Source organism: Oreochromis niloticus, linkage group LG8 (assembly GCF_001858045.2).
Source record: "Oreochromis niloticus isolate F11D_XX linkage group LG8, O_niloticus_UMD_NMBU, whole genome shotgun sequence".
In the NCBI taxonomy this organism is placed as follows: Eukaryota; Metazoa; Chordata; class Actinopteri; order Cichliformes; family Cichlidae; genus Oreochromis; species Oreochromis niloticus.
The window spans coordinates 7,581,634-7,605,635 of NC_031973.2; the positions used below are offsets into that span (position 1 = coordinate 7,581,634).

Below are 24,002 nucleotides of genomic sequence, written 5' to 3' on the forward strand. Positions count from 1 at the left end.
TATTTTTGTCTCACTTACCTAATAACATCCGGAAGGGTGACTGTGAGTCTGTGAACAGCACTCAGTCAAGAGATATTTATGTTCTTTTTGTTGATATACAGTCATATAAGTTTTCAATTTGTGCACCGTACATTTGCACATGTATCCATTTGCCTTTAATAGTTTATATTTGCCTTATATTGCTACCTAATGAGCATTACTTTTAACACTAGGTATATTTATGAAAGGTTTTTTGGTTCTTTCATTTCAAAAAGTGTGTGATTAGATTTTCAATTCATATGAGGGCGATATGAGTCATAAAAAACACCATTATCACCTTTCATTCTTTTCTAGAAAATTCACACATTATTTTCTTACTGAGAAAATATACATAAATAAACTGAGTTTAATGCAAATTTAACACATGCTCGTTTTGTGATTTGAACCTTCTGATCAACCAGCATGTTTCTGTGTAGAGTTTGGATGTTCTTGCCTCTCCCTGTGGTTGCTCTGTCATAGACTAGCATCATATCCGGAGTGTAAACCCCCTTTCACCCTCTGTCAGTTAGGATTGGTTCTAGACCATGAGTGGGCAGTTAAATTTCCCAAGGGGGTCACATGAGAAACTGTGTGTGTTGTGGAGGTCCCGCACCAATGTGATAAAGAGGTAAAATTAATATAACTGACTTCAGCTTATTGGTGCTGCCCTCTAAACATTCCCAGTTTCTCATGTGGCCCTTTGGGAAAATTAATCGCCCCCCTCTGCTCTAGACGCTGCAAATGGATAGAAAATTGATGAATTGATGTAATAAGGAGAAAGGACACTGGTATATAACTGAGTAACTTTAAAGCCACTTAATTTTGAATTCCTTTGTTTAAAGACTGTGTAAAACCTCTCAAAAAATATTTTAAAATGTCAGAAGAACGTAAAGGAAGGATTTTATGCTTAAAATGTTTACATACTGTCTTGAAGAGATTTCAACTGAACTAGGACAAGGCTGTACTTTTGTGTAAAATACTAATTTTTTTTTAACCAAAAGTTGGTCAATATAAGCCTTACTTAACCAGATAAAGCCCATGTTTTAGCATTCTTTTGCATAGGCATTTGCCTACACAGACCCTACGTGGGAGAGTATGCAATAAAAACAAACAAACAAAAAAACAACAACAAAAGAGAACCCAGCTCATCATGGATCATGGATGGGGCTGTGCATAGGTTGCATGCCCAGGTATCTTATGATTTCACAGATCTGTTGTTTGTGACACTGCCCCCTGGTGACAGTAAACAGCTACAACATGTAGACGACGGTCTGCAAACGAACGGTCTGTGTGACAGCAGTGACTGTTCTACAGTCATAATGTGACCCTAATGCAAAAGCACGAAAAAGACATGAGTCATTAAGAAGACATTGTATTTGTAGGGTGGTAAAAGGCAAAGTCTCTCACGGGAAATAGGGGTTGGGTTAAAAATGAATCAAAAGTTAAAAAGTACAAAAGTACACAACTAAAAGCTTTTCAACACACTGGACAGAATTAAATATATATTTTAGTTTTATCTACTGAGTTTATTTGTGTCAATGCTTCTTCAGCTGGTCATTACTTTGCAAAACCCACCAGTAACACAGTCAGATGAGAACTGGCTAGGTGGCACTGCCGCCTTGTTTAACATCGCCTCAGCCTTTTTTCAGGGACTAATATTCACCATGACAGTTAACCCATGTAAACAAGTACATTACACTCTTCTTGTCTATGTATCGAGACAGCTGCATGAATGGGTCGGCCTTGCAGATAAAAAAAACAAAACAAAAAATCCCCAAACGACTTTTGAAACCGAGACTACGTGGGCAAGTTCAAAGCCTTCAAAAAAGAAAAAAAAGGAAATGCTTTGTCTACGCTCGGTAATAACGTTTAAAATATCTATCGGCGCAGATGCAGAATGCAGGAAGCAGCAATGTGTCCTGCAAATAACGGATGTGTTATTGGCCAAGGAGATTTGACGTGAGTGAGGTGTCACTGGGTCCTATCGCTGGTTCAACGAAAAAGACCGCGACTTCAGTTTTATTATTTTTCGTAACGAAACGGTAAGTAAGTATCCATATTTTACACTTTACCGATACATTTATTTAGTGTCGTTATCCAGTGTCTCTGGACTGCTTTATTAGGGATTTCCTTTTAGTGGAGGGGGAGGGGTTTAAAAAATACGGAAAAAAAACATTCGGGGGGTCCCGTCTTTTTTGTATAGTGTGCCACCACAGCCCCATTAGGTTAAAAAAAAAATCATAATTTTTTTAAATATATTTTTTGTAATTATATTTTTTGTTTGTTTTCTTCCTTTTCGTTAGAGTAGCACTGTGTATCGCTAGGAATGACTGCTTTTTTGTTGCGGGAATGAAAACCACATCACTCACTGTAACATAGTAGCTATAATTAATGCACCTCCACCAAATATAGTAAATGAAGATCGTATTCGCCCAAAGAGCAGCCTGTTTAATGGTCAAAGAATTAGGAGCAGACGGGCACTATGACCCATGCATTCCCCCCTCCATGCAGCAGCAGCAGTCTGCCGCTACCAGAGGACCAGAAATCTGCAGCTCACAGAATGAAGAGATCAAAATGATGCTGCCTCTAAAAAGGGATTAAACGTAAGCAATCTGTCGTCAGCTGCGGTAAATCCGCGGCTCATTACTCTTCTGTTTTTCTGTGCAAACATTTTCAGTAACTAATGCAATTATCTGAGAAGGTCAGGCTCGCATTGTTGTAACTGCAAACGAGCTATTGACAGATGCATCGCGCTCACTTTCTCCGCTGCACTAGACGAGAATTGCAGCGGATGCAGGCAGGCCTTTAATGCGATCTGTTGTTTTTGTTTCTCTCCATCTGCCGGTCTAGTCTGGGCGCCACCTCGCTGGGATCGGCTGCTGGTGGATAATACAGATTTGCCACCGGGAGTTGAGAAAGGAGACATGCCGTCGTTGAGCATCCGTTGCGACGCTTGACTGACCATGATGAAGACCGAATCCACATCCAAGAGCACCGGCTCTGGCTCCACGCTCAGGAGCCCATCCCCGCACAGGAACGCGTACGAGGCGGGGATGCAGGCCCTGAAGCCCGTCAAAGACAATGCTGCAAATGGGGACATGCAGGAGGGCCCCCGAGGGCGCAGGTACGGCTCTAATGTGCACCGTATCAAGAACATGTTCCAGCAGATGCAGACCACATCCCCGGCCGAGGGAGAGGGTGAGGACAACGCCAGGATCGCCGACAAATCGGTGCGCCTCTCTCTGCCCAGAGCCGGTAGCCTGAACGAGAACGTGGATCACAGCGCGCTGTTGAAGCTCGGATCCACCGTGTCCGAGCGCGTCAGCAAGTTCGACACAAAACCGGAGAATGGGCACCAGCGGGCCTCCTCGCCCAGCTACTCCAAGCTACAGGAGACCCGCCGCATCTTTGAGGAGAAGCAGCAGCAGGAGAAACTGCAGCAGGAGAAGCTGCAGCTGGAGAAACTGCAGCAGGAGAAGCTGGCTACAACCAGGGTGTTACTGAAGACAGATAAGGCCTCGAGCTTTCAGGATGGCAGGTTGGACATGGTGGCTCGTTTTAATGGCAGCACAGAGTCCCTGGACAGCCTGGACACTAGTGAAGCGGTGTCCCCTACAGTCAGCCAGCTCAGTGCTGTGTTTGAACGGGCAGCCGAGCTCCGGAACAACCTCCACCGCCTCTCCTCTACACCACCACTCCCTTCCAGAGGGGTCAGCACCAAGGTAGGCGTGTTGAACTCCAAGATAATCACAAAGAGGGTCAGTGCCTTTGCATCAGGCAACCAAGGGGATGAGATAAGCAATCAGAAGGGACAGGAGACACCTCCAAGGGGCTCCAGAGGAAGGGTGACTCCTCCATCTGAAAGCATTAATGGTGGCCAGGGTGCTGGCCAGTGTGCCCCAACTACTGAACTTTACAGTAATGTAGGAGAGCCAAATGAACAAAGAGAAAAGACAGTTTCAGATGCAGGTGTCGAGGCCAAAGTTGATGTTAAACCTGAGGAACACTCTGGGACCAGCGAGCCCAGCAGCACAATACTGCAAGGTGACATCCACATCTCAGTGCAGAATGGAGAAACTGCCTCAGAGAAGCGAAGCTCTCCAAAGAGTGCCGACATGGTCAGGCAGGATGGGGACAGAAATACAGAGGAGGAGGAAGACAGGACTCTCAGAGAAGAACAGTCGGGCCGGGACTCTGTGGATATCAGTACCTACAGTGCGGTGGGGGAGGACTTTGAGGGAAGCCAGAAGGATGAGGAGGAAGATGAGGGCGATGACCGCTATGAGCCAGAGTCCAGCTGTGTGGAGATTTCAGGGCTGCCTGTGGAAGAGGATCCACCCCCTTCAAGAAAGATTCGCTTCAGCACAGAGCCCATCCAGGTGAGGAAATGTGAAGTGTAAAAATACCCTGAATTAACAGAAAGAACTGTAGCTAGAACATGGAGGTGTTTACTGTCACAATGCACCTCCAGAACCTTGTTTAATCAGGCTCGTGTGCTGATTTCTGAATTGTAATTATGTTGTGGTGTGGGATTTTCTTTTCATCCTGTGTCTTTAGAGGCCTGTTGAACTTGACCTTAAAGCTTATCTGCTGTGTTACAGTCATAGCCAATGCCACTGTCAGCTTTTTTTAATGAACTCGCTCAGCTTCTGCCAGTGTCACACCAGTGCTGACATTTTGATTTTAGCCTGTTTCAACACAGGGCTTTGCACACTACTAACACCCTCCTCCCCAGCAGCCAGTTGCTAATGGATGGGCCTGCATTCCTACTGTGCAGCTGACACGGGCCCCAAAAGTGCCTCAATGTAGATACTTATCTGAAATGCAGCGGGAGCTGCTTCTGCAAATAATTGCTTTTTTGTGGGGGGGATAAAACAGACCTGGATAATTATCCCCATTTTTAGAGAAGTGGATATTCTACTGTGGAAAATGAAAGGTCACCGGATGCTGTATGGGAAGCCGCGTTAGGACTGGAGTATTTGTGTGTGTGTGTGATTGTGTGTGAGATAAAGACAGAGGAAGTGAGAAAAAAAAGAGCACTGTGATCTCTTCTTGGACCAGTGCGATGAGAGAATAGGACAGACGAGAAGGAGGAGGAGGACGAGTTGATTTGAAGTGTCTCTCGTTGTCTGGGGGCGGTGTAATGATCCGGAGAGGAGCATCAGACTCTCTCCAGTTCAGTCTTGCTGCTTTGCTCTGCCTTGAGGTCTGAGGCATACAGCAACTCTGCAAGCTAAAGTGGGCCCTGACACTTTGTGTCACACACATTACTTCTCACAGAAAGGCTCTCCTGTACCATTTCATGGCTTGTCAAGTCCAAATTTTGTCTTATCGCTGCACATTGTCCAGAACCACCCAGTTTCTGCACCCTGACATTTGAATATTATAGTTTAAAAACCAACCTGACATAGATACTAACAACATATACATCAAATATATGAATCAATGAAAGACTGCTAAGGACCGCACATATATGTGTTGGAGCAATGCAGGTATTTCTAAGCTAAAGAAGCTAAAGAAAACAAACTGAGAAAATAAGCTTTTGGGATTATTAATGAGAAATATTGACAATATAAAATTAAAAACTGTACAATTAAAGGCCACCAATGGTGCTCTGGAAGCTTTTTTTTGCACCTGCTTTCTACCTTCACAAGCTCATACGAGTGACATGGTTTCAAACCATGCCATTGGGAAGCAGTTGTTCGTGGTAATGAACCCAAAATTGTAGTAATCTGTCAGATAACGGAGGAGAAGATTACTGAAGAATATAAACAACACAAGTTATGAAATATACTTGAAAAAATCAGCTCTGCAGATGTTTGTCAGGCCTCAAGGATGCACACAATGCACTGTGATCCAGTGAGAAACACTCAGTGAAGCATAATTCTGTGTGTAATGCTGTTTTATAAAAAAAAAAAAGAAAAAAAAAGCCTATGCACATTCCAAAAATTTGGAGAATGTCTTTTCATGTATGGTAACTGCACCAAGTGTGAAATCTGATTGCGCACAGATTACTAGTTATTCTGTTAAAGGTGAAATTAGGCTTAGCATTTTAATGGTAGAAAACAAGCCTTCGTTTATAATGTTAGAGCCCTGATCTGGTTTGTTAATTTTCCAGCACTGAAGATTCTTTTCCAAGGACATATCCACCCACCTTGGCATGGTCAGAGTCAGACACACTGATTAGACTGGCTGATTTGAAACAGTGTACATTCAAAAAGAAGAACCAATCAAAAACAATGCTCAAACTTTTGAGAGGAATGGAGCCTGTCTGGAGAGACAGCGCTTTATTTGCTATGTTATCCTTGATGGCATTGCACTGGATTTGCTGACTGGCATTTTCTGGAAATATGTCAAAAGAAAGAATTAATGCACTGAGAATAAAGTGCAAAGCAGTAAAGAATAATGATATATTCTACATGTGGAGTAAGCCTTCTTGTGTAAAGAATATAACCCTTAGTAATAATGGACAGTTTGATTGGTAACTGTAATTTCATTACATGTTGTAACCGATCACAGTAACATTAATTGAGACATTAAATTACATAGTTACTCCCGAACAGTGATTATACCAATAGTGATGTGTGATTATGTGTCACTATTAAGCTCTAATATATTGAGCAAATGCCTAGAAATCAGCTTAGTCCCATAAATCACATTCAAGTCATTTGTGGGCTTGCTGTGCCTGTCATGCAAGTGCAATAGAGGAGAAAACACACTTTCAACATTATTTTATCCTCATGAGATCAAAGGTGGCTACCAGGAGGAGGCATTATCTACGGTGTGATAAAAGCCGTAAGTCACGACTTTGATAAAGAGGAGAATTTCGTTGCGACCCTGCAGCGGTCAGTGGAGAAAAAACCCTCCTACTGAGTCCTTTCACACTGTATCAGAGTGGCCTTTGTTATGGAGATTGATGAAGGGGTGGATGAGAGTAAGGGGGATGCGAGGTCAAATGGGAGGGGCGTTCTTATGCAGCTCAAATGTCATGCGAGTGCATAACAGCCAGCTCTTAAGTCACACTGTCACTTAGTTTGCCTGCCAAACAGGAAGTGCCCATTTTTAGTGCATATTTCTCGTCTGAGCAACAGTGCAGCTTTTGGTCACAATTAAGTCTTGTTGTGGTGACAGCGGTTGGACGTCTGCATGCATGCCTTTCTCTGTCTCCGATTCATACTGTTTGTTCCCCTCCTGTCTGTCTTTCTGTCTGTGTCCTCTCAAAGTGGCAAAAATAGCAGATCTGCTTCGGGTAGAGTTCACACTGCATTCTTTGTTTGCTCCTCCTCACACTCTTTCTCCTGCTCCTTCTTCTCTCCCTTTCGCTCTTTGTCACCAGTCTGCTGCTGCTAGTAAAAATAGCAGCATTGTTATCATCACAGACCTGCCTCGCTTTTCAGGGCCGCCTCTTTTGTCGAACACAGGAAGCTGCTTCTCATGTCTTATTTATTTCTTTAGCTTGTTTGTTTTGACTCAATTCTATATTACTCGGTGTATTTAGCCTGACCGCTTAGCCCCCTAGCTTGTTGTGATTTTTAATTATTTATCCCATTGTACAGGGGGAGCATTTTGCCCCCCAAAAAAGAGAGAGATAATCTCCACTAGATTTGGGCTGTGTCTCCTCCAATCCAGGAATAGACAGATTTATTTGCCACCTTGCTTACCCCTCACCTCACCTAACCTACTCCTAAACGTTTTGTCCTTCTGCACCACCAACCTGGACTCTTTCTTCTAGGTCTCTGCCTACGCTACTCAGTCTCACCAGCCTGCTCAGAGAACACCTATGATTTTCTTTCACGCTGTGTTATTAACACAAACGATGACTGTACTTGTAAGGTAATAAACAGAGGGTGTTGAATTTTGACAAACATAGAAGGAGGTGTTGCTGCTTTAAAGTCTCTGCCACAAAACACAAAATACAGACTACCCTAAATGCACCACAGAGATCATCCAATAAGGGAACTGCCCATGGAGAGGTAACCATATGTTAAGGTATCCTCAAACTGTCTGTCACTTTGACTCAGCAGGCCTGCAGTATTTCATACAGTGCATTACTCACAGCCAGGAGGAGTGGAAGACCAGACAGATTATCAGCAAGGTCAGACTGCCCCACTTCTCGGCCCTGCAGTGGTTGGTGGTGGGCTGCAAGCATTTATGTGATGTGCCCACTCGTTCAGGTTACTGCGACAAGCCACATTACGCAACGTCTCGCTCATGTCTGAAACTGTTTTGTCTTGTCCCGCCTGCCATCATCTTGTCAAAAAAATGACAGGCGTTGGTTACAGTGACATGTGAGGCCCCAACCGTGCTGTATGGATGGCTGAACATTTATATTTGTCTTTCTCAGGCTTTACTGGTCCTGTAGTTAGGTTGATTGTTATTTTATGTTTTTATTAATACCAGAAAATATATAATCGAAGAATGGAAACTGTTTTCCTCCTTGAGTAATGGTGCTGCTAGTTAATATGCTTTTAAAATAGGTCTTTTCACAATTCCTTCTCTATTTTTTGTGGGAAATTAACTTTCCCACAAAGATCCATAAGATCCACATAAGATTTGAAATGCATATATACAGCGCCAAATGACGACAACAACAGTCGCCTCAAGGCACTTTATACAGTAAGGTAGATCCTACAATAATACAGAGAAAAAACCAACAATCATATGAACAAGCAGTTTGGCGACAGTGGGAAGGAAAAAGTCCCGTTTAACAGCAAGAAACCTCCGGCAGAACCAGGCTCAGAGAGGGGCGGCGATCTGCCGCGACTGGTTGGGAGAAAAGGAAGGCCGGAAAAAAGACATGCCGTGGAAGAGAGCCAGAGATTAATAACAAGTAATAATTAAATGCAGAGAGATCTGTTAACGCACAGTGAGAGAAAAAGGCGACTGAAGAAGAAATACTCAATGCATCATGGGAATCCCCCAGCAGCCTACACCTATCGCAGCATAACTAAGGGAGGATTCAGCGTCACCTGATCCGGCTAAACTATATGCTTTAGCAAAAAGGAAAAAAAAAACCCTTACTAAGTCTGTATGTAAAAAGAACCATAGGGACACAAAAGAAAATGTCATAAAAAATGTAATCAGTATGATATGGTAACATAATAAAACATATACCCAACATAAACACAACATAATAAAATATATATAGTTACAGAGTTTAGTTGTTGTATCCTTCTGTATAATGTAATGCCATTCAGTCCTCTGTGCTGACCTTATTTTCATATTGCCGTGCCTCTCTCCAGCGTTAGCGCTAAGCCTAAACATGACTGCTGACCAAAAATTGTTCTGCCAAAATAGATGGGCTTTGGTGCCATGCAAACATTACTATGACGAGCTGACCATATCCATTTTATTGGCAAGAGAAGACTGGTCAAACGTGATCGCTGCCAGAGCCACATCCTTATTTTCTGTCTGTATGGTGCACATCTGGCATGTGGATTAACCCCCAATTTTAGTAGGATTTAGAAGCAATTACCTGCCACTTGTTTAACCTATGTTAGTTTAGATAGTGGCGTCATTAATCTTTAGGAGGAAAAGTGCAACATACGCTCAATTTTGACAGCTTTATTAAGCACGGATTAATTACTGCACACAGATTCATATGCAGGGAAAATTGAGCCATTTATATATCAGTGCATGGTAATGAACTTTTGCATTTAGGTAGAAATTGAGAAAACTGCCACACATGCAAAGACTAGTATGAGTAAAAAAAATGCTGGAAAGCTTTTTTGTTTTTTTGCTGAATGCAACGAGAGTGGAAACACTATTTCTTTTAGGAAAAACCAGTGGCACCACCTACACACATCCTATTGGCTCCATCCAAAATTAGAACAGTTTTTGGAGTCAAGAGGGAAAGAAACAGCAGTTGACGTGCTGCTGTGGGCAGTGGGGGTGGTGGGGTGTGGGTTACGGGCTTGCTAGTTAACACCACAGCATTATCCAATCACACTGTAGCCAGAGGGTCATCAAGATGCAACCACACTGGAGCAGAGCAGAGGCATGGCGTGGCAGCTGTATCATTTTGCCATTTCGGTGTCACGACAACAGCATTGTAAAATGGATGGCGTCACTTACTGGCTGCTTTTTAATACCCTTTACAATCCCAAATAGGTGCTCTGTATAGACACAAACACAATCTCTAAGCTGGTGAGTGGCTGTAGTTTTCTGCCCATGGAGCTTTTGTAGGACATCCCAGGCGGCTGGTAGCAGAGGGAGGGAGGAAGGGAGTTTCCTGGCCATCTGTTAGCTCCTCTGACCTACTATCTGCCACAACTGGAACAGCGTCCGTCTCTACCACACCCCCCTCCCACCACACTGCCTTTAATCCCAATGTTTGTCTTCCCAAGATAGCCACCTCACTGTTCGTAGAGTTCATCTACAACTCTGCGTGCTTAGGTAAAGTGAGGTCAGAGGTTGTATCGTGGAGAATCCCAATTAGTCTGTCTGTAAGGAGGGAGATAGACTTCCTGCTGGAAGCGAGAGGTAATTCTGTCAGTCAAGGATGATACTGTAGCTTGACTTATACCATGGCCAGTTTCTCCAATAGCTGCAAGGCACAGCACACCTACAGTGGTGACCATTTATTACCATTGCAGTAATATAGGGCCGCTCAGTCTTCTGTCTTTGATGTTTTGCAGTATCATGGGTGTAAATTGAGGGCTTCACAGACCATCAGCTGTGACCTATTGATCTTTAAACTCAAGGGGTGATGCAGTGCCACGTGAAAGTGTCACATTGGCTGCACAGAGGTCACTGTTGTTGTTTTACACTCTGTTACTTGCAAACGGTGTATTTTTTTGGCCGCTTAATCCACATTCTGTTAATCCGTCTAAATACAAAGGTAACCTAAATCAGAAGTCATCAGACTTAAGTTCTGCTCCCATGCTAACTATTGTGAGTTTAAGTCTGATGGGATTCACAGAGTAAAGTGTAACAGCAGTGTATTTAATGGTTTTAGAACTGCTGAACCTAATTAGTCTTTACTCCGTTCCTTTTTGATTGAGTATTTTATTTACAAAATAGTGTAAAATACAGCAATTTGTCTACCTTGGAAGTTGGACCCACTAAATAATGAGCATTTATGGATATTTATAGGTTTTGTGGTCAGTTAAATGAAAAGCCCAGGAGAATGGGAACTATCCTTATTTGCTTTTTTTTTTTTGAGTGTTACATGAGAAGATTGGTAGATTGGTACCGTTCATGCCTGCAGGGTCAGTTTGAAGCCACAGCCAAGAGTTGGTTAGCTTAGCATAAATGTAAATGGTAGAAAAGAGAAGGAAAAAACTATCTGGGGTACCGTCAAGAAGCAGTTTTTAAAAAATATTCATGTGTTACTACTTTATGGGGCCATAATAGTGGTTTCTAGTTTTTGTGTTCAAGTAAGCAAACCTGCTGCTGGTCATAACTTTATATTCAGTACCCAGATGTCACAATGTTTTTCCAAAAATACTGAAACAAGTGGCGACCTCCATGAAAAATGCAACTAGTGTGGAACTCAGTAATCATAGGATGGTCTGTCACTGTAAAATTGAGTCAATCCCAATAAAGTGCCGTGTTAAAATGGCTAGCTTCAGCTATAAAAGTAACATCTTTACAGCCTGGTACCAAAACAAGTCCCTCACACTGACTGTACAGGGTGATTTTTCCTTTGTGACCCAGCTGTTTGAATTATGGCTTAAAGTTATGCAATATTAGGACTATGGCCACTTTAACCGTGTGTGCATCTACCACACACAGTCTGCTAGGCAGCACATCAGCACCTATACATATACACATAGCCAGTGGATGCAGAATGCACCTGACATGGACCCAAATATTGTCACTTCTACCTTAAAAAACAAACAAAAAAATGTCAAGCCAGTGGGCAAAATCACAATTACGGTATCCATCTTTTATATACAGTATGTGTACTGAACTAATTCTTCCCTGAGAAACTAATAGATTAACTTTTAATTACCTACAATTAAACTGGACAGTTTGACACTACCTGAACTCTAAGCAAATTGTAATTTTTATGTCATAATTTGAACCCCCCCCCCAAAAAAATCATCCATGTCATTGCTTGCGTGATCTGACAGTGATGGGGAGAGATTTAACTCAAGGCGATTACATTTTAAACTCTATTGTTATGGGTAAGGGCAGCCTAAAAGTAGTAGCAGAAGCTTGTACAGTGCTCAATGATGCATGAGAATACAATGATACTGAATAAATTTAAGAGAGGAGGGGCTGGTTACATTTCAAAGGAGCTGTCAGAAAACTGACAGGCTCTTTACTGTGGGGTTGCCACGGAGACGGGGCCCCATACTGTAGGACTGAAGAGCGGCACTGAAGCTATGAGATGCTACTTCTGTAACACAGATGGACAAGCTAAACAGGCCGGCGACATGCAAGAGATGCATTGAATAAAGCAAACCAAGGCTCGAGGAAACGTTGTGAAAGTGTTGCAGAAGAGGGAACAAAGATTGTGGAGAGAAAAGTTGATAAAATAAATCAAAGAATGTGTAAAAGGAGAAGGTCCAGCACTGAATTAGTGTAGCCAGCGGAGCATGCGAGGTGGTGCATACATAATCACCCTGGAAGACTGGAAGTGAGGCTTTTAAAGATTGGACTCTCTCTTTCTCCCTCTGTGTGTGTGTGTTTGTGTCTATGTGAGGCCTGTGAGCAGCAGCTGCAGAAGGCCTCCATTAGCATGCTGGGGGTGGTTATGTAAACTGTCATGCTGTGAGACCAGAGTGAATGTGGGAAGTTGAGCCCTGAAAACAGAGGCCCCTGTCTTCATAAGAGCAACTTCAGTGGTTGTGATTGATTTTTGTTTATTTTTTTCCTCACCAGTCTGTTTGATACAGATGACTGCTGTGAAACAATACAGCTCGGAGGAAATGCTGTGGCTGTCTCAGTTGAAAATGTCAATACATTTGAATTGCATTATGTCCGCATTAACAGTGTTGGTCAGTTATTATCGAACCGTGAAGCCGTCTTGTCTGTCTCAGCTACTTACGCATCCAAAACCTCTAAGTAGTGATCTTAAGCATTTTTCAATCCATAAAATTGCTTTTCTCAGTGGAATGATGGAAATCAGTGAAGGTGATTTAGGAAGAGTCATTTCTCTGAACAGATCATATTAATTTTACCGTGTGTGTTAGCTTAAGATGGATTTTCTAAAGAAATTAAACAGAAATATTATATATAAGCTTACTGGCCACTGTGTGTGTGTCTTTTAACTTCAGCTCAGTGCTATGTACACATGGTTTAGAGCTCCAAGTAAGTATCAGAGTGAGGAAGAAATGTGATTTAAGTGGCTATGAACGTGGCATAGTAGTCAGCTGGTGGTGGTGGAACATAAAGCCGTTAGAAAGGAATTTGAGCACCGGTGCAAGAAATGTGGGGGAAAAAAAAAACTCAGATTAGAGTCAGTTTCCTGTGAGTAATGGTCCTGTTTCCTCCAGTACTTCCTCTCTTGCCTTTCTGTGACTCTGAAAGTCATCTTCCACAAAGTATGTGTAACTGATGTTAACTGAACCGTTCAGTAGTTTGAATTTAAGTATCTGTAGTCACGTCAATCTGCAATCTGCCCACTCTTTTACCTGTTGATACACAAATGCAATGAAAAGTCAAAAAAACAAAATGAATCACTGCTCCTCAGGGTGCACAGGAAGTGATTCTGGTGACAGCAGCAGTTACTATATTTGGAGTATGTGCAGGAAGAGTGATAAGACACTATGGCTCCAAGGAAAAGAAAGACTTGTCTATAAAGAGAGGATATATCTATCTATCTATATCACAGAGGCCAGTTAAAAGGAGGTTTATTAGGCAACAATGACAGTGGATCAAATGTTTGCCAAGAAAACAAATAATTTCCCATAATTTTGAACATTTTCTTTTCAAAACAAAAAATCCCAAAACAACTGTGACTCATAAATGCCCTGTTTCAATAACAAACAAATTCTTAACAGGTATAGATACTATGCAAAAATCTGCTCCGCCTTGCAGAGACTTGATGTAAGTGTGATTCTCAGTCTGATCTTGTCCCTGTCTCATCCTACAGGTGTTTGCCACCTATTCCAACGAGGACTATGACAGACGTAATGAAGATGTGGATCCAATGGCAGCGTCTGCTGAGTATGAACTGGAGAAAAGAGTGGAGAGGCTGGACCTGTTCCCTGTGGAGCTGGAGAAAGGTATCAGAACTAAACCCTGTTTTTTCTAACCAGTCGAGTATTTATACAAATTCTTTCTGTAAAATCTGCACTTTACTTCAGGGATATAAATAATTCTAAGCATTTACTGTACTTTGACTTGCCTGAGGCTGCTTTGCACCTTGCTAAGAAAGAGAATACAAAAAACCCACAAATGTAAGGTTCTGTATTTGAATGATCAAGCTCCCATTTGGCTCCCATCTCCGAAGCAATTAAAAAAAGTCCTACTTTAAAAGACCTGCAGGGTTCACCAGCTGCCTTCTGCTCTCCCCAATGACTTACAGATTTGCAGTATCCATGTAACATCATAGTGCATTTCTTTGTGTGTAGAAGACTTGTGTATAGGGCATGTTACGTGGGTTACCATATGTAGCAATGTTCTTTATAGGTGTTGCTGTGTGCACGCTCTACATTAATTAGATCATGATAGAATAGAAGCTGAAGTAAAAAAGAAACAGTGCTTGAAAAAAAATACGCTACCTCAGCACATAACGCCTCCGGGAGGAATCTAGGTGTTATATTGATTATCACCTAACTTTCACGTCACAGACGTCAACTAAAGTAATGTTTTATTTTTTTCAAGATCACATGAAGGTCAGCTTTTTTTTTTTTTGTCCTCAAGGTACAAAGAAGCTTATGCATGCTTGTAGTTTGCACAGAATGCTGATGTCAGGTTGAAAATCAACCGAAGAATTCAACAGAAGAAAAAGCCTATGATGCGTCATCGTGACATAGATTGGGCTTTCTTTAGAAATCTTAAATCTCAACTATGTGGTAACACAAACAAACAAACAACAACTAATCTTTTTAACCGCTCACAATTCAAGAAACTATAGTTAATAATCTATTTGGACACTTCTGTTCAGTTACAGTTTTTAGTATACATTCCTTGTTGTTTCTGCATTCATTCTCATTTTCAGTTCCATATTTTTACTCTTGAACTCTATTAGAGTGCATTTGCATGACTCATCGTTACCATTATCTATCTCATATTAGCCCTTGGTGTATCCCCTCAGTCAATCCTCAGTCTCAAACGAGCCATTCTGGTTTCCTATCTCCTCACTTTGCACAAACAGAAGGTTTGAACAGAAGGCACCTGTAATATGTGTTCCCTTTTTTCTGACTAATAATCCAACACTTTAATCTGATATTTATTTTTTACAGTATTGGTTTATTATATATTATGGTAAGTCATTTTAAGGTACCCTGTGGAGCATCCTGGTAAACTTTGCTGGTAACCATACATGCTTTCTATATGATTAAAACTGTTAAAAATGTTGAGGGAAGCAAATGTATAGCCTTGAGGACATGAGTTGTGTTAAACTTTATTTAAACTTTAATTAAAATTAAGCAAATATAATTAGTATACAAGAAAAAAACACAGTGCACCTTTGAGTGGGTTTCAATTATAGAGGATAGCAAACAAAGGTTCATTAAGTAATTTATTAGCCCAGAGCTGAAGAATTATTAACATTTAGCCTCTTCTACAACCGCTGAAAGCAGCTATATTTCTTTTTGCGGTGCCATAATAACACATTCATAGACTGGACATTAAAACATGGACATAGCCACACTGACTTCAAGTGCTGGGTTGTGAACTCCTGTTTTAAAAGCTCGATTTGAGCATTGCGACTGTTGCTATCCTGTCGCTCTGAAGCCAGAAGTGATGTGAGGTGGAGTGTTATGTTGTTAGCTAATGTTAGCTATCTTGTGGTCATTCATACAACTGCAGGTTCTGTCACCTCTGTATTGGCTCTATTTTCAGTCCCAAAGGTTGCCTCTTCAACAACAAGTCTGTTACAGACAGATTACAATACCAGTTTGGTAACAGCAAGTCTGATTTCTTTCAGACGGTGACGGCCTGGGCATCAGTATCATTGGGATGGGTGCAGGGGCTGACATGGGCCTGGAGAAACTGGGCATCTTTGTGAAGACTGTCACGGAAGGAGGAGCAGCACACAGGGATGGCAGGTATGTTTCTTCGTACTATAAATATTCCTGATATGATAAAAAAATGTATTGTAGAACTGAAACATTACAGGTCAGAAATTAAGGGAAGTTGAACAGGCCTTTGTTTTGTAAATCAAATGTAACCTTGAGGTTACCTTAGTAGTCGTAGTGTTAGTTCCAGGAGTGGATGCCTTATTGTTCCTCTTGTCTATTTTGATATCTTGCAACTGCAAATACTGTAGGTTCTGCTGCCAAGAATAAGGACTTTTACATGGAGTTTGAGTTGTGTGGGCTTCAGCATAAAAAGGATGCGCAAAGACCACAGATGAGCTATTTCTGTAAATTCTAAGCCTTTAAACTGTCTGCTTCAGGATCCAGGTGAACGATCTGATTGTGGAGGTGGATGGGACCAGTTTGGTGGGAGTCACCCAAAGCTTTGCCGCCTCTGTACTCAGGAACACCTCAGGAACCGTCAAGTAAGAGTCTCTCTGACTAACCAATTTGCTTTGAATCACTTTTACATCACGAAACAAACCGTTTTTCTTTTTTGCAGCCAAGTAGAAGTAGAAGCAGAAATGCTAGTTTGCTATTAGAGTTTTACTAATATATCTCAACAATTTTATGGATTGCCAAGAAATTTTGTTAAGACTTTCATGATCCTGAGTGGATCCATCGTAGTGTCTTTGGGTGTCCCCTGACTTTTCCCTTTTAGCACCATTAAAACTATGAGTGCAGTAAACCTATGATGCACAACTTTGGCATCAGCCTACTCTGGTTTATTGTCTATTCTAGTACAATGGGACCATCATTTACAAAAAAGAACAGCATACTTTATTGAATACAACTTAGAACTGCAGCATATATGTACCAGAAATGTTTTATTGAGGTCATAAATGAAGTGCAACGTGCTATCTTTTTCTAGTGGCAGCTAAAGGAGTTGCCCCCTACTGGCCATTATAAAGAAAGCAGGGGCAGGGCATTTCCTTATTGGCTTCACTTTTCTGACTCATTTGCAATGTGCTTGACCTGGAAGTTCGAGACACATACTTGGTACTGAGTTGAATGCATTCCGGTAACAAAGTTGAAAAATCATGGGAAAACAGGATTTATTTTGCTCCCTAGCAAGATAGATCCATTCATGCATCACTATCAAAACTGCATTGCATGTTTTTTTGCTGCTTAAAAACACAGATGAGGAATATTCACAGAGTATTGGGTTGTTTAATGAGTCACAAATACATAGCAGCAGTAGTACAGTTTTACTGCGGTTTATGTGCACTACCACCATCTTGAATCATTAAGTCGGCGTTCTTGAATTTCCAAGTTGGAAGTGTGAAAATTCTGACTAGGAACTCAGATATTCCGACTGCAAATGTAACGCACTGAAAGCTCCTAAACATCAGGCTGTTGTCAGTAAATTGACTTGCTAATGTTAGCATTTAAAGTACTTCTGTACTTTTAAAGTAATATAGATTTAAAGTACATTAAAATACTTGAATTTGTGGTCTTTGTTAAATGATCTTGTATTTGTGTAGCTACTATTTTGTGGTTTTCTAAATGCCTTAGCAGTGACCAGGACATGTGTTTTCATTGCTAGTTGCCCTGACATTAAGCATTCTTCCTGAAGGAGATGATTTCCTTTTGATATTTACCCACAGCCCATTTTTCACACAGAGCTTACTTCTACCACATCCTGCCCATTCACTTCACCAGACTTTAGATTTATATCGCCAGTCTCCCAGGGTCGTGATTATACCCTTTAGTATCGAAAAGCTCCTTTTAGAGACATTCAGTATAAAGTCCAAAGATTCCACACTAGAGCCACTGAAAACAGTTATCAGGAACCAAAACAGTTTGTATCAAAAGTATAATTTCAAAATGCCAAAGGTCTATTTGTAGCCTTTGCGCTTTGGAGTTTTGGTATGGCTCACTGTTCCCGTGTGCTTCTTTTGTCATCCATGCTCATTCATAATTCAGGGTTTAGTGGTCTGCGCTGTTGGGATAATTGCTAGTGTTGTGTGACTTGTGAAGATCAGAGACCTCCATAGATAGCTCATACATTATGGATCCGCTGCAGTGATGGCGAAGGGCAATAGAGCTCCGACCTATTCAGAAAACAAACGTCACGCAGACAAATAGATTGGGACAGGAAGTGTGTTTATGAGCATTTAATTACCTCTCAGTGCTGCAGAAATTGAAAGGCTACAGTGGCTGGCTTAACAACCATCTGTGGCTTTGTCGTGATTCGCTGTCCTTCCCCCAGTTTACCATTTGACTTCAGTGCATGAAGATTTGTGAGCGTCAATCAAGAGAAAATATAGTGTCTGTAATGATCTGTACAATGCGCTAAAAGAGAGGACAAATTGAGGGTTTGATTCATGCACCCAAGAGGGTAACTATGTAGAGAAGATCTTTGTTAGAGTGTAAACAGGAAGCCATTTTCTGTCATCAGAGAGCCAGCGCATTCCAGCTACATTAATACATTATGCTATACTAACTGAAGAATGAAAACACTCACTGCCGGTGTTTGTGCTCCTCAGTGTTCAGAACAAAGAAGAGGCCAACATGTATTATTTAGCATATACATACAGCATCACAGCATATATATATGGTTTTGTCATAGTTTTCTGTTCCTAGCTGAGGTGGAATAATATATGCCTAAATGCAGGTTTGTGATTGGACGAGAGAAGCCGGGTGAACAGAGCGAAGTGGCCCAGCTCATCCAGCAGACCTTGGAGCAAGAGCGCTGGCAGAGGGAAATGATGGAGCAGCGCTACAACCAATACATGGATGAACAAGAGGTTAGAGGGCAATAAGATTAGTGAGATTACTAATGAAGGGTCTAAAGACAAAACGTGTTGATTATCGTCTCTGTGAGGAAGGGGGCACATTTCTTCCCACAGATAATCCCTCAGTTGATGTTTTCATGATGGTGGTGAAGACTGTTATATAACACATGATTCCCAAATCCCCTGTTAGTTAAACACAGGTGAAATCATATGATTCACATCCTTTTCATACTCATCAGTCCATTCGGTGATCCTTCCTGCGCTATAGGTGGTGGACTTTGTAAGCGAGCGTGTCCATCAGGGTAGGAGTGTTATATCACCGGATAAAGGCGATCACTCAGAACAACTTTGAATTGATTTGTAGGGATTCCTTCCTCTTAAGTGGCCAAGCGAACCAAAACCATGCCAGGAAACTGCCTCCCCCCCACAGCATAACAAAGCTACCACATCCCATCACTGTAGGGATCAAAGCATAAAAACTTTGCCTGCGCCTGATTTATCATTCTTTAACTGGTGATGGAGCAACATCTGCACATGCACAGTAGAGAAGTGAGGGTGCAGTGCTTACTAATCCAGCTTCACCCCTCCCCTCTGCACAAATACAAAAAAAAAAATGGGACATAAGATATTATTTAACCACTGCAGATGACGCACAGTCCCACACAAGCTGAGCTAACAGAGCAAAGACATCAGTAAACAGCTTCACAGTTGAGCACAAAGTGCTACCTTAAAATCCTCACTTAGCCCTCTAGGATATTGGTTTCCCTGTAGGATTAAAAAATATATGATTATTTTTATGAACAGTGAAAAAGAAAAGGCCACACTGTGATATCCAGTGTATTATCAGGATGATCAGACAATATGCTCAGCTCAGGGTTGTGACTAAGCAGAGTGACTTTTTTGTGCCCTTTAGTTTGTTAATCATGCCTCAGATCGTTTCGCTTTTCGTTCACACACAGAGAACATGCTCAGGAACTGTCTATGGTTTCATTAGAATAACAGAGAGGAAGTTCCTCCATTCATGGACAGTATGAAGATTAGGTGGGCGGTTGCGTAATGAAAAGTACAGGCGCCTGCTTGAGTTGTGCACCATCTTGTGTCTATTTGGTGTCACAGCACAAGAGGACGACTCCATCAGAAGACTATTACACTCTGCCTTCTTGTTCCTTTAGCATTATGTCCAAAAATTAATTCAACGAATTTAAAGAAATATATTTTGTTTTCTCCAGGAATTGCATAAATTGAAAACCGTTACATCCTGGAAACCAATATGTGCACAAACTAAATTTTAGCACTGAAAACATTGACAGATTCAAATTTAGCTTTCTCTGTGTAAATGGTGTCACTTGAAAGAGTTTGTTTACCCGCAAAGGAGAAGGACGACAAACTTTAATCTCACTTACTCTCCAGCTATACATGCAATTTTAAGTCATAAGCTCTACTTTTTTTTCCTTTCACTTGATTTTTGCCTATGAACGGGGTCCTAACCTTGACCATATCCCTGCAGGGTGGGGATTATGGCACAGATGAGGAAGAGGATGACGATGAGGAAGCTAGTCCGCCGTATCCCAGTGCGATTGAGGTGTTTGACTTGGCGGAGAACGAGGACATGTCGCCTCTGGAGACAGACCCTGAGAAGCTGGCCCATAAATACAAAGAGGTAAGCCATGAATGCTGTAATTACAACATTTCTTCTTTAATCAAACCTTTTTCCACTAATGCACCATGTATTTAGAGATGTGTTTAGAATAGTAACACCCTGTTTTTATTATAGCTCCAAATAAAACACGCTGTCACCCAGGCTGAGATCCAACAACTGAAAAGAAAGGTAATTAAAAGTGAATATTATAATGATATTTTATATAATGGTTCTAATAAGAATAAGCAAAAGAGCATTTCTTATCTTTAGAGTCAGAGGAGTGTGCCCGTTTACGTCATCATGTGATTGAAATGAATGAATCACGCTTTCTTCCAGCTGCACCACGCAGAGCAGGAGAAGCAGCGCTGGCGTATGGACAAGGCCCAGCTGGAGCAAACCCTGCAGGAGAACAAGGAGCGAATGGAGAAGCTGGAGGGCTATTGGATGGAGGCTCAGAGCCTGTGCCAGGCAGTGGATGAGCACCTGAAGGAGACGCAGGCCCAGTATCAGGCCCTGGAGCGCAAATACAGCAAAGCCAAACGTCTGATCAAGGAGTATCAACAAAAGTAAGACCGTTTAACTGCATGTACAAAAGCCCGAAAGAGTTGTGAGATCAGAGTGCCAATGCTGTTATCCTCTTCCTTTAACAGGGAGATTGAGTACCTGAAGAAGGAGACCCAGCGCTGTGCACAAGTTGGGGCTGAGGCCAACCTTCTGAAAGAGGAGTCAGGGCAACTCCAAGAACAGGTATACAAGGTGCCTCGAGGCAGTGTGTGCACATTTAATCTTCACATCCAGCAATTAATATAATACACACACAAAAACTGTGTGCTGGTAGGTTTGCAGAGCATTTTGTAAAGCGTTCAAGAGTAAACACCTGTTTGCTTGATCCAGACCAAATCTGATCTTGAAACTGCTATTAATCAGAATTACTTGTGGTTTCAAGAAAATCTTAAAATGTCTTGGGGAACTTGGAGAAAGTGTGATGAAGTTAAAAGAGTTCATGTATGTCATCATTGAGCTGCTGTGTGGTTGCATTACTAGGAAAGTGCATGTCAGGTTACGGTGTAGGATTTCAAAAAGGTTTGAAGTAGAAGTATAATGCACCGGAAAACCTTGTTGCTGATTTAGAGGTTAAGGTTGATTTTATTGCATTAAAAGACCCAACATCCCATAAAGAGCTTCTCTTTGGTCTAGTTTATCCTCCTGCCTCCCTCCAGCAATTTAAAACTTGTACTAGATTCATTCATAAGCAAGACCTCCTTCTGATTTTCCAATATTGAAATGTTGATATTTTCTTGTAAAAATGGCTGTAAAAAACTGTTTTCTACTATTAAGGGAGGAGTCTTTGTACCTTTATAGTGCTGTTATTTAGCTTTTAATGCTGTGGTTATTTTGCTTTGGATTAAAACCTTTGATGGAAAGAAGCTTTTGCTAAAGTTTGTCTGCAGTTCCTATTTTTTCCCTGCTTGTTAGTAGAAAACAGAATACATGAGTGTAAATGAGAGGGAGATGGGTGTAACAATGGAGCAGCAAGCCATAGAGATATTGTGCCTCTTGACAAAGCATGCTGAACATGGAGCTGCCAAGCAGGAGGATAAAAAGAAGACCATAGAGGAGGTTCATGGATGTAGTTAAGGAGGACATTCAGAGGGTTGGTGTGACAAAGCAGGAAGCTAAGGATAGGATGCTATGGAAGAAGATGTTCTGCTGTGGAGACCCCTAAATGGACCAACAGAAAGCAGAAATGCACAGCAGAACTCTCCAAAAAAACACAAAAATGAGTCACATTCCAGCAGCGCTTCATTGTTTTAAGTGCATTTTCCTCTCTTCTCTTTTAGGTGGCTGATCTGGAGTGCCGAGTGGAGGAGCTGAAATCTGAACCATTATAAAAGCCTTTTCTAATAAATCTGGAACTTCACCCGACAAAGGAGTGTTTTAAGTACTTGCAACGAACTGCAGGGTATCTCGTGTGTCCAACTTGAGCTTAATTTGTGGTCACATACTGTATGTGCCCTCAGGCTTTGTATTTCACCCACTTAACCCTTTTAACCATGTTTTTCTGTTGGCATTTATGGGAAGAAGAGCAGTTTTATCATCACAAACGGACTCCGTAGATGTACTGTTCCTTTTTCATTTTCAGACTTCAGTATTTTCTTCCTTAATTTGTGATTCTTGTGAAAGATCAGGCTGTTGCTTTTCAATTGCCAAAACAAAACAAAAATCCTCTTTCTTTCGCTTAGTTTTGTGACATTTTTTTCTGAGTTTGTACAGATGTGATACTGTGTGGTTTAACAATCAGTTTGGTTTGTAAAAAATTTTAATGTGCATAACATTTAACATAATATAAACTAATGAGAGTCGAGGGTCGTTGTATATTTTGCGTGGCAAAGATGTGTAAATTGGATGGAGACCGCACTGAAGACGACAACACATGGTGCTTCACTGGATTGGAGTAATAAACGGGAACAAGTCTGACGTGTCTTCGAAACTGTACAGTATCTCAACCTTCGTAGGGGTCTCGTCACATAACCTTTAGAACCAACTGCTGCCTACCTTTCAGATGTGTTTGTGTATTTTTTACACATTAGGACTCGCAAACAAGCGACTAATCCTCTGGTTTCAACCCCTCACTTCTATCAAAAAGAAAAAAAAAATAGAAAAAAGGAAAAAAAAAAGGACCACGGAAACAAGCCTCCACAACTGCTGTGCCACAAACAATGGATATCTCTTCCCTCCCCTTCAAATGGATGTTGTCATGGACTTGTAGAACTGGAATTAGTTAGGACTACTGATGTAAGAAACATTACTGGACTGGGAAGTTAAAGAAGCCGTTACCAGCAGCAAAGTTTTAGATTTAAGGAGCTCGTCTCTAACCAGCAGCTGCACTTGACACCGCTGTGTGTAGCACATGGAAAACACTGCCAGGTTTCTACCTGTTTCAGTTTACGCACAGTTTAAATGAAACTGAGTTTTACTTGTGTCAACTGTCATACCAGTATGTTTGTATAGTTCAGGTCAGACTGAAATATTTTAATTTTACTTAATATTTATAATATAGTCAAGTTGGAAATATGAGCTAACAAAGGACAAATAGTGACAAAAGCAATGCAAAAATTAATGTCGAATAAACAAAGTTATACTGTGTCATGTAAAAAAAAAAAAAAAGAAAAGGAAAAAAAAAGTAGTAGATCTGACTACAAAAACAAAATTTAAGACTACTTAATTGAAGAAAAAAAACAGGCATGGTTATGAGTATTTTCATAATATTAAGGCTTGTACAGTGCACATGCTTTGCATTGTATGTTTTGTGGAATAAATGGTCAACAGTGATGGTTAAGTTGGTTGTTGTTTATTTTTTAGTCCAGTTTGACACTCAAAGACAAGTATTTGTTTGTGTTTTTCCTTTTT

At 41.3% G+C, this 24,002-nt stretch overlaps 1 protein-coding gene across 2 annotated transcripts; it reads left to right on the top strand.

The window, feature by feature from the left end:
* The first annotated feature begins 1,912 nt into the window (after positions 1 to 1,912).
* On the top strand, positions 1,913 to 23,924 carry ppp1r9bb (protein phosphatase 1, regulatory subunit 9Bb). 2 transcript variants are annotated; one of them, XM_003453384.5, is made up of 11 exons: positions 1,913 to 2,060; positions 2,869 to 4,397; positions 14,063 to 14,195; positions 16,064 to 16,184; positions 16,535 to 16,639; positions 18,832 to 18,964; positions 20,460 to 20,612; positions 20,727 to 20,780; positions 20,928 to 21,157; positions 21,242 to 21,338; positions 22,433 to 23,924. In XM_003453384.5, the coding sequence occupies exons 2-11, from the start codon at positions 2,982 to 2,984 to the stop codon at positions 22,481 to 22,483; spliced, it is 2,493 nt and encodes an 830-aa protein (XP_003453432.2). In that variant the 5' UTR covers positions 1,913 to 2,060; positions 2,869 to 2,981; the 3' UTR covers positions 22,484 to 23,924. The 2 variants fall into 2 exon arrangements, with proteins under 2 accessions (XP_003453432.2, XP_013131890.1); XM_013276436.3 differs by lacking the exon at positions 1,913 to 2,060 and adding an exon at positions 2,524 to 2,621.
* Positions 23,925 to 24,002: the final 78 nt, after the last annotated feature.

Bases quoted from the DNA above. Each gene is read 5' to 3' on its own strand.
- ppp1r9bb (XM_003453384.5), top strand. From the start codon at position 2,982: ATGATGAAGACCGAATCCACATCCAAGAGCACCGGCTCTGGCTCCACG. The intron at 18,965-20,459 runs GTTAGAGGGCAA...ATATCCCTGCAG, and splicing joins AATACATGGATGAACAAGAG to GGTGGGGATTATGGCACAGA. The intron at 20,613-20,726 runs GTAAGCCATGAA...TTTTTATTATAG, and splicing joins TGGCCCATAAATACAAAGAG to CTCCAAATAAAACACGCTGT.